The following is a 10,826-nucleotide window of genomic DNA, read 5'->3' as shown; positions in this document are numbered from 1 at the left end:
TACCAAGGATGGGTAGGGGTTAAGCACAGTGGACATCTTTATAAAACTCATGTGAGAATGGGAAGTGTCCCATGGGCCTCTCAGGGAATGATGAAAGAGAGGTGGGGCATGAGGGCGAGCGACACAGGGAGATGTGGAGAGGCGGACGAGAAGCAATCTATACAGAAGAAACATTGGCTTTCTTTGTTCCCTACAAGGGGGCAATTGGTAGGGACTCCGTGTCTTCACTCCCAGGAAGGTTGTGGGGGGAGGGCGGTGGGGGAGGTGGAGGTGGCAGCGGCGGCGGTGGCGGCAGTGGTGGCAGCGGCGGCGGCAATAGATGTGTGGTAAGGAGGATGCTAACCAGTGTGACTTCCCTTCCAGATGGCTCCGGAGAGGGAGAGAGAGGTGCAGGATTGCACCGGGTAAGGCGCTCAGCTTCTTTTCTTAGAGAGACAAATCCACAGGGTCAATACACAGCCAAAGCATATACTCAGGATTAACATATCACGCTAGCTTCCAGAAGTTTAAGATATAGTCATCACCACCCCCCTCCCCGTGCCCCCTCCCCCCACCCCCCACCCCAATCCATAGCTAAGTCAAACTCCTAAGGACAGTCTGTCTGCTAGAGATGTTGACAGGGGAGCCACACGCCCTGCAGCCACAGCTCCTGTGCTGGGCCGGGTTGTGCCAGGCGGGCTCAAGGCCTGCACTAGGTATCCCCAGAGCAGACATTTTCACCAGACCCAAAACAAGTGGGCTGATCCCAGAGGCTTGCTCCCTAGTGGACTGAGCTGCCCTGCCCACCAGTGAGGGGCAGGGCACTTTGGGGATGGCTGGTGTGGAGCTACTGGACCCGGGGTGGGTGGGCGAGGGTTCCGAGGCTGCCAGCCTATTGGGCTGGCTGCAGACAGCCTGCGGAGGGGCTGTTTTCTGCCGATGACCCACCCGGGCACAGGCCCTTGGGGGTGGCTCCTGCCAGGCGAGTGTGAGCCCAGGGTGGTGGGCGGGCACATCTGGACCAGCGCCCCATGCCTCCCCCCGCCCCCGCCCCACTCTGGCTCGGGGCTGTGGCCTGATGCTACTGCCACTGCTCCCTGCAGAGAGAGCAGATGCCAGCAAGAGCTCAGGCCCTGACTCCCGGCGCCCAACACAGAGCAGGAAGTGAGCCTGCTGTCATCTCTCAGCTCCGGAGAAGAGAGAAAATAGAGAGCTCTGTGGTGGGCATGGTGACCAAGGGCCTTTGCCCTCACAGTGACGCCCAGAGGCCAGAGAAGGGCTGAGAACACCCAGGGCAGCAGCTGGGCCTGCAGCCCTTAGAGAGAGCCTCAATCCGGGGAGTTTCCCCTCCCCGGGTAAGTGATGGGCTCTTGGACCCTGACTGGCCCAGCAGATACACACACTCAGCACAAGATGCAAGGACCACAAAGCTCAAACCTGGGGAGGGGGCTGGGCCTAGGCAGATGCCCTACTTAATCAGGGTTTTTAAGGAGCGGGTGAATGTGCTCATAACAGTCGCCGAAGATGGGGAGCCTGGTGGGTGCCCTGTGGCTGCCCCCGTGGCAGCTGCCACCTGCTGCTGTTGCTGCTGCTGCTGCTGCTGTTGCTGCTGCTGCTGCTGCTGGTTGAGGTTCCGGGCTGTGGACTCCTCAGCCGCGCGCAGCAGGAACGTGTAGTTCCTCACCACTTCTTCCACCTTGGCCAGCAGCTCTTGGCGCTGGGCCTCAGAGCGCACGATGAACACCAGCCGCACAAAGGTCTCGATGAGACTGCTCAGCACCTGGAAGCTGCCTGTGATGGCTGCGAGCATGTGGGTTGGGCTCTTGTCCACGTTGGCCACACGGCGGCAGGAGGCCCGGAGCTCCTTGAACTTGAGAGCTAGCTCGAGCTTGTACTCAGAGATCTGTGAGACATAGGGCTTGGGGGCACGGGCCTCAGGGCTGGCCACACACTGCCGCAGGACCGTCAGCAGCTCATTGGTGTCCAGCCGGGCAGCCAGGAAGCCGTCGGGGAGGCCATAGGCGTGGGCCCGCAGGGCATTGATCTTGGCCAGGCTCCCCTCGAAGGTGGACACCCGAAGGTCAATCTCCTGGGTGCGAGCGGCCTCGGGGCTGGTGCTGCAGGTGGCAGCGTCCAGTACCTGCAGGGTCCTGCTCACCACAGGCACCACCTGCTCGTCCAACTTCATGCCGGGCAGAATCTTCATGGGAATGGAGTAGGAGAGCTCGTCCTTGCCGTCACTCACGTCGTCGGCCATGTCGCACTTGCGGTAGTAGAAGCAGTAGCGGATGGAGCAGCACTTGCTGCTCTCGCTGTCCTCGTCCAGCTCGGCTGACTTGCGGTACACCTCCTCTGGCAGTGAGAACACGGCCATCTGTCTGGGGCCTTTGGTCTCGGGGGTAACCTGGACATACGAGGGGTCTCCCAGGGTGGGTGACTCCAGAGGCTTGCTTTTGGGAGGCACGCCCAGGGGGAGGCCTGCCTCTATCTCCTTGACCTCCCTGGGCAGCGAGCCCAGCGGTGGGTGCGGGTACATGTCTGAGGTCAGTGAGGCCCTGTCACCCTGCTCCAGCTCACTGATACTGTAGCGGCGCATCAGTTTCCTGTAGTTGGGCGCTCCCAGACACTCGCCCCCCGAGGCACATGTGGTCAGGCATGAAACGCCACTCTCAGGGTCCGATCGACACTCGCGGGATTCTAGGCTGGTGGAGCGGATCCGCCGGACATTGATGGGGCTGCTGAGGCTCAAACCTGGTGCGGCCTCTGGCTGCTTCTGGGTAGGGGGGACCCTGTCCCTCTCCCTCCCCCGAAGGCCGGGCACTGGCAGCTGGGCGGCCTGTGGCCGGCCACCCCGGCAGATGCGTTTGCAGTCACAGCTGCGCCTCTGCTCACGGGACATGCCAGGTCCCTGCTGCACAGGGCTGCTGCGTAGCTGGCAACTGCAGCGGCCAGGCGCTGGCGGCTGCAGGTACTCAGTGCCCGGCAGCTCCCCCTGGCTTGGTGGCTTTAGGAGTTCCTCGAGAAACTCGAGCTCATACTGCTTGACCTTCTGCAGCTGGGCCTGCCGCTCGTCTGTCTCCTTCTTCTGGCGGGTCGGGAAGGTGGCAGAGAATAAACTGCGGAGCCGGAAAGGACCTCGGGATGACTTGGGCTTCGTGGGGCCTTCAGAGGCTGAGTGGGCTCCGTCCAGGGTCGTTTCAAGCTTCCTGGAGGGCATGGTGCTCACTTGCCGGTTGGCGGCCAGAGGCCTCAGTGGGCTTTGGCCTCGAGGCTGGCAGCTGGGGCTCTGGCCTCGGGACTGGCTGCTGGGGCTGGGACCCCGGGGCTGGCAGCTGGGGCTGTGGCTTCGTGGCTGGCAGCTGGGGCTCTGAAGAGCCACGGGGTAGCCAGCCCGGGGCACCAGACTGGTCTCCTCGAGCTTGCTGCTTTTGGGTGTGCTCTCCAATTGCCCCCGGTCACCCTGGCTGGAGGCAGTGCCCTGTTTGTGCAGGGCAGGCTTGGTACCCTCTGGCCCGCCCTTGCCCGCCCCCTCCCCTGCAGCTGGCTTGCCCACCGATTCTCGACTTGCTCGCAGAAGATAGCTTTTGGGAGGGTAACTCTGAACAGGCATCCTGTCTTCTGGTGGGGAGAGGTGGGGGCCGTCAGCCCGGCTGCCTGCGGGTGCTCTGGCGCTGGGAGACACCTCCGGGCCGAGCTGCTGCTGGGAACCGCGCGAGACCTCTGCGGTGCCGGGGCTCACGTGGAACTTCAGATTCTTATTGGCATTGCTGCTCGCCATGCCAACGTCTGCCCTTCCCCTGCTGACCTCCGGCCTCCCTATGCTGTCCTCCAGCCTTCTCTCCTCCCTGCTGGGGGCGTTTCCCAAGGCCCCGCCAGGGCTGGCCAGACTCTTGCTGTGAACCACCTGTTGCAGGGCGGCTGAGATGATGGCTGGGGCCACACTGCCTTTGGGGTCCAGGATAAGCTTGGGGCTCAACCTGAGCTCCTTGGGCAGTTTCTCCCTCAGCTCTGAGACCTGCTCGTCACTGAGGGATGGTGTGGGTGCCCTCCGGGACATCTCCAAACCCGCCCTACCATGGCCAGGCCCTTGGTCCTCAGGGACTGGGGACAGCAGGCTCAGATTCTTCTGCTCACTAAGCTGCGGGGACAGGGCGGGGTGTACCGCCAGGGAGTATGTTCGCTCTCCCTGTGCCTGGGCCTCTGACTGGGGCAGCTTCCGCCGAGCGCCAGGGGGACCAGGGCTCTGGCCCGTGACAGCTGGCTGCAGGGATGGGTTGGGGTCCGGGCGTCCAAGTGAGTAAGGGGCCGTGAGAACGGCCTGGGCGGCACAGCTCTGGATTCGGAAGGGCAGGTCCTTGCGGGAAAGGAGGCTCTCCTTGTTGAGGTGCTGGGCCAGAAAGTAGGTGGTGTTCTGGTGCTGCTTCATGGCCGACATCATCTCCGACATGTCAGTGAGCTCCGAAGAGTTGGTCTCGTGGCCCGAGTCCAGCGAGGATTCAGGAGTAATTGTGGCCAGCACAATCAGACCTGGAGGGACAGGGAGGGCACCTGTTACACTGAACTGACTTCAAGTGCCTTTCCGATCAACGGCAGAGGCGTCCTGGAGGCCAGGGTCAGCGAGCACTTTTTTCAAGCTGGGGAAAGCCAGGCAGGCCCCAGGGAGGTGCAGGGCTGAGTGTGGGAGGAGTTGGCTGGAGGGACAAAGAAAGGCAAGCTGGGAGAAAGGGTATGAGAGGCTGGAATCCAAAAGAGAAAACAAGAGAGGCAAAGAGAAGATCCGGACAGTTTGGTGGTGAATTACCATGCAAATTACATGCAAACCAACATGCTAATCAATGCTATTTTTAGATTCAACAGCTAGGAAATTTTTGCTAATTGTCCTGAAGGGGCTGGCAAAGAGAGGTTCCCCCCTCATCTGGCCAGGCCCACCCAGAGTCCTTGCAGCTGAGGCCATTTAAGCAGAGCTTGTTTTCGTTCGGGCCTTGAGCCTGGGAGCAGCTGGTGCTTTGGAGCTCCAGACGCTGAACAAGGAGGAATGGCGGCCCTGGGGGCCAGACACGGGGGGCTGCCCAATGCCAAGGGCACCCTCATGTGCAGAAAAGGCAGGCTGCTGCCAGCCCCAGTCCCTTCAACTCTCTCTGCCCACACTTCCCCTGCCCTCACACTCCTCCTCATAGTCCTTCTTCCTTCCTGTTTCTTTGCTGATGCTGGTCACTGATCTCCTTTTTAGAAAAGATGTATGTGCATGGATGTACATAAGTGTGACTATGGGTACATATGTGACATGTGCATTTGTCTAGGAGACGGATGGATGTATGTATGTCTAGAGCAGGGAAGAGCATGCATGTTGCATGGTTCTCCTAGCAGGTGACACTTAACAACAGTTTTCTGAGTCCTTACTGTGTGCTAGGCAGCGCTGAAGTGCTTTGCAGGAAAGATCTCATTTAATCCTCACCAGAACCCTCTGTGACATGATTATTGTTATCAAACCCATTTAAGATGACCCAAGTGAGGTTCAGAGGAAGTAAGGGCCTTGTCAAAGGTCACACTGACAGTGAGTGAAGAAACCATGATTCAGGTGCATCTGACCCACGCTCCTAGGCAGAATAAAGACCTCAGCCCTGAGCAGTGATGGCTCTTGGCTCCCTGATCCCAGGTGACTAGACGGATAGTTGGCTGTTTTGTTTTTCTTCCAATCATGTGCATGCTGATGGTCTTTGCCTGTCTTCTATATCTCTCACAATTTTCCTCTGCTGCTGCATCCTGTCTGGCTCCGTGGCTGTCATGGCCCCAGTCCCTGGGATCCATCTGCAAGACATTTCCAAAGATAAGGAATGGAGGGAGCTGGTGCTCTAGTTAGAGCTGAGAGCCAGCCTCTGCCACAACATCGTTGCTCTGTCGACCCCACCTGAACTACCTAAGGCCCATCCACTGCCCTGACACACCACAGTGGCTTGGAGATCTGCTTGGGAGAAAGCAGTGTCACCTGCTGGCCCTTCCTGGCCAGGAGAAGGAAGGGGAGGCAAGAGGGAGGAGGAACGGCCTGTTACCTGCAGTCTGTGGGGGTGGGGGGTGCGGTCCGTCCTCTGAAGCAGCCAGGGCTTCCAGAGCCTGCAGAGTGGACACCAAGGCATCATCCAGCTCTTGGGCATGATCTCGGACTGTCCGTGTCTGCACGCTGTCAATCAGTGTCACTGGTATCTCATCGTACAGAAGCCCACGCAGGTGGCGTCCCTGCTCCTGGCTCTGGACAGCTCGGCGCTTGGGGTCATCCTCATCAGAGCTGTTGTCTCGGAAACCAGGGGGTGGGGCAGCAATGGCAGGCAACAGAGAAGTTGTCTCATCTTCCTCTTCCTCTTCTTCCTCACTCCCAGGTGGTGGGAGGGACATCAAGTCTACCATGTTGTCACGAGAGGAGCCAGGCCTCCCTCCTTTGCGAGGGCCCAGCTGCTCCTGGAGTTTGGCTTTGCAAGAGTCACAGTAGAAATTCAGGGCTTCGGCCCCAAGGGAATTGTCCAAGGTGTAAGACCGGGCCCTGCTGGCACAAGGCTCGTGGTCTAGGCTGGCTGCATCAAAGTCATCAGGGACCACCTCGTAACCTTGGCCAGAGCTTTTGGATGTGGGGTCAGACTTGGTCCTGGGCCTGGTCTCCTCGAAGAACATTAAGTTCTCGTTGACATCCGTCCGGCTTTCTGGCTCCTTCCTTTGTTCCCGCATGTGGAGGTAGCAGAAGCTGACAAGCTCAGAGTCGGCAGGCGAGGGCGTGCAGCGGCTCGACTTCCTGGGGCTGGTGCCCACGCTGCCCACATAACTACTCTCCTTTTTCCCCAGGTGGCCCCCAGTGACAGGGCGGTTGGCGCTGTGCATGTAATCTAAACCCAGAAAGAGAATCAACAGATGAGCCCTGGAGCTGAGGATTGTGGCTGAGCTCCCTTGGCATCTGGCTCTTGTCCCTGCAGCACAGCTGAGTGACAGGGACCAAGAGAAAGCACTACCAGCTGGCCTTGAGAACTGAGGGAGGAGAACCTAACAGCCCGAGCTGCTGGTGGCCCCATCGCCTCCGGGGAAAGGCATGTGGTCAGGTGTGACAAACACCTTGGTATCTCGGCCCAGTTGGAACCTTACACGGGTGTACCTTCTCTGAAAGTCAGCTGTAAATGTACTTAAAGAGGTGTGACTTGTTTTATGCCCCCTTTGGAACGGTTGCTGCTCCTGTCCCCCCACCCCTTTCAGAGCCTTTCCGACTGCCAGTGCTCTGTTGCTCTTCAGTGATCTTGGATCTCTTCTAGGCGAAGGAACTAAATCTGACAAGTTGCTAAGGCTTCGCTGCAAAAGCATCAAGCAGGCTACAAGCAAAGGCGAAGAGTTTGCATTTCAAAGAGAAAGGCCATGGAGGCACCCCACAAGAATAGGCTCTCCTGGCTATCTGAATGTGTCAAGAGAACTGGAGATAGGGCCTGCTGTGCATGTAAGGGAGCAGTCTGCTAATTCTTCAAATCTACACTTGATCTTAGCCAAAAGACGGAGAAGCGATAATTCTTCAAATCTTATCACTTTTTTAGATTCGTGCAGGGCCAGCCCTGCCTTCCATGCAGACACGTGGCACAAATCCTCTTATAAGCAGCTCTTAATGATGGTAGTTGTGTCCATCTGAGAACCATCCATAGCAAATACTTAATCTCTGAATTGCTTCTCTATCTTACTGTATTTTGGGAGACCCTCCCCATGTTATCTGGGAATATACTCAGACAATGGCAATTCACTCTGCTCTCAGCACTAACCTAGGTTCATTTAATCGTCACAACAACCCAACGAGGTAGGTTTTATCACCATTTCAGAAAGGAATAAACAGATCCAAGACTTAAGTGACAGTACGAACTTGAGTACAAGTGTGAACACATGTTTTCTTTAAGATTTATTTATTTATTTGAAAGGCAGAGTGACAGAGGGATCTTCCATCTGCTGATTCACTCCCCAAGTGGTAGCAAGAACCAGGTCTGGACCAGGCTGAAGCCAGGAACCAGTAACTCCATCCTGGTCTCCGACATGAGTGGCAGGAGCTCATGGACTTGGGTCATCTTCAGCTGCCTTCCCAGGCACATTATCAAGCAGCTGGATCAGCAGCAGAGCGGCTGGGACTCAGACCAGCACTCCAATATGAGATGCTGGCATTGCAGCAGCTTAACCCACTGCACCACAACGCCAGCCCCCAAAACCCAGTTTTAACCATTACCCTATAGCTCATCTTGGTGGTCATGATGCTGGCAAACATGACTTCAAAAGGACTTTAACTCTAGTTTGACAGAGTCAACATGCCATTACTGCCTTTCACTAGAGCTCACAGCTATGGCAAAAACACAGCACTGGCCTCTAACAACAGAGACCCATCCCCAAATATGAAAACAAAAACAGACGGAATTGAAGGGAGAAGTAGACAATTCAACAATAAAAGTCCCAGACTTTAACATCTCACTTTCTATAGTGGATAAAACAACTAAGCAGAAGATCAACAGGGAAATGAAGGACCTGAACAATATTATAAACCAACTAGAGCTAACACAAGTCCATGGAACACTCCACCTAATGGCAGCAGAACATCCATTTTGCTCAAATGCACATGGAATGTTATTCTAGATAAACCATATATTAGGTTATAAAACAAGCCATAATAAATTTAAAAGGGATAAAAATCACACAAAGTGTGTTTCCTGAGTACAATGGACTTAAATTAGAAATGAACAACAAAAGGAAGTTTAGGAAATTCACAAATATGAGGAAATGAATGCACTTCTAAACAACCAAATAACTAAAGGATAAATCACAAGAGAAATGGGAAAATATATTGAGATGAATGAAAATGAAGATACAATATATAAAAATCTATAGAATCTAACTAGGGTAAATTCTTAGAAGAGAAATTTAGAGCTATAAATGCCTCCATTAAAAAAAGAAGAAAGATTTCACCAAAATAACCTAAACTTCTACCCAAAAAAATCAGAGAAAGAAGTATGAACTAAACCCAAAGGAAGCAGAAGGAAAGAAATAGTATAGAGGATAGAAAAAAAAAGAAAATCAACGAAGCAAAAAGTTGGTCCCTTGAAAAGATCAAAATGAATAAACCTGGGGCTGGCGCTGTGGTGGAGCGGGTTAACGCTGAAGCGCCGGCATCACATATGGGCGCTGGTTCAAGACCTGGCTGCTCCATTTCTAATCCAGCTCTCTGCTATGGCTTGGGAAAGCAGTAGAAGATGGCCCAAGTCCTTGGCCCCTGCACCCATGTGGGAGACCCGGAAGAAGCTCTTGGCTCCTGGCTTTGGATCACCGCAGCTCTGGCCATTGTGGCCAACTGGGGAGTGAACCAGCGGATGGAAGACCTCTCTCTCTCTCTCTCTCTCTCTCTCTCTCTGCCTCTCTGCCTCTCCACTCTCTGTGTAACTCTGACTTTCAAATAAATAAATAAATAAATAAATAAATAATAAATCTTTTTAAAAATGAATAAACCTTTAGCTAGACTAAGCAAAAGAGAGAAAACTCAATTACTAAAATCAGGAATGAATAAGGGACATCACAACTGACTACACAGATATGGAATAAGGGAATATGAATTTTTGTGCCAACAAATTCGACTAGCTAGATGATATGAATAAATTCTTAGAAATATACAACCTACTTGAACTGATTCAGAGCTGGCCTTGTGGTGAAGTAGGCTAGGCCTCCACCTGTGGTACATCCTGTATGGGCTCTGGTTTGTATCCCAGCTGCTCTTCTTCTGATCTAGCTCCTTGCTATGGCCTGGGAAAGCAGTGGAGGAAGGCCCAAGTGCTTGAGTCCCTGCACCTGCATGGGAGACCCAGAAGAATCTCCTGGCTCCTGGCTTTGGATTGGTTCAGCTCTGGCCATCATGACCATTTGGGGAGTGAACCAGTGGATGGAAAACCTTTTTCTCCATCTCTTCCTCTCTCTATCTGTAACTCTACCTCTCAAATAAATAAATAATCTTAAAAAAGGGAACTGATTCAGGAATACAGAAAATCTGAATAGGCCAATAACAAAAAAAGGAACTGAATTAGTAATTAATAGCCCCCATGCACCCACTATTAAAAAAAAAAAATAGCCGAGGCCCAGATGGCTTCACCGGTGTATTCTACCAAATGCTCAACAAACATTTATATCAATTCTTCTCAAACGTTCCAAAAATGGAAGAGAGAACACTTCTCAACTCCCTCTATTACCTTGATACCAAAACCAAAGACATACAAGAAAACTATAGACCATTATCTCTTATGAATATAGGCATAAAGTTCCTCAACAAAATACTAGCAAACTGAATCCAGCAACCTATAAAAAAAAAAGTTAGGGACCAGAGTAGTGGTGCAGCAGGTTAAACCACTGCTTGCAATGCCAGCGTCCTATGTGAATGTCGGTTTGTGTCCCGGCTGTTCCACTTCCAGTCTAGCTTCCGGATAATGTGCTTGGGAAGGCGGTAGAAGATGGCCCAAGTAGCTGGGCTCCTGCCACCCACATGGGAGACCTGGATGAAGCTCCTGGCTCCTGGCTTTGGACTTGCCCAGTCCCAGTTGTTGTGGCCATTTGAGGGGTGAAACAGTGGATGGAAGATTCTCTGTGTCTGTTTCTTCCTCTCTCTCTTTCTAACTTTGCCTTTCAAATAAATATTTTTTTAAAAAGTTATACAGGGGCTCGCATTGTGGTGAGCAGGTTAAACCAGCGCCTTTGATACTAGCATCCCATATTAGCATCGGTTCAAGTCCCATCTGCTCTGCTTCTGATCCTGCTCCCTGTTAATGCACTTGGGAAAGCAGTGAATGACGGCCCAAGTGCTTGGGCCC

General features: G+C 53.9%; 1 protein-coding gene across 1 annotated transcript in view; it reads right to left on the bottom strand.

Annotated features, from left to right (window-relative positions):
- Positions 1-1,447: 1,447 nt before the first annotated feature.
- Positions 1,448-10,826, bottom strand: part of FRMPD3 (FERM and PDZ domain containing 3) — an 85,812-nt gene continuing 76,433 nt past the window's right edge. The window contains exons 14-15 of the mRNA XM_062183595.1: positions 6,030-6,851; positions 1,448-4,506 (exon numbers count right to left, since the gene is read on the bottom strand). Of these exons, the coding sequence (XP_062039579.1) occupies positions 1,448-4,506; positions 6,030-6,851 (3,881 nt within the window). The remainder of the gene's footprint in view (positions 4,507-6,029; positions 6,852-10,826) is intronic.

This window comes from Lepus europaeus, chromosome X (genome assembly GCF_033115175.1).
Source record: "Lepus europaeus isolate LE1 chromosome X, mLepTim1.pri, whole genome shotgun sequence".
Lineage (NCBI taxonomy): Eukaryota > Metazoa > Chordata > Mammalia > Lagomorpha > Leporidae > Lepus > Lepus europaeus.
Note: the sequence above shows the minus strand (reverse complement) of the source record. Positions and strands in the feature narration are given on the sequence as shown.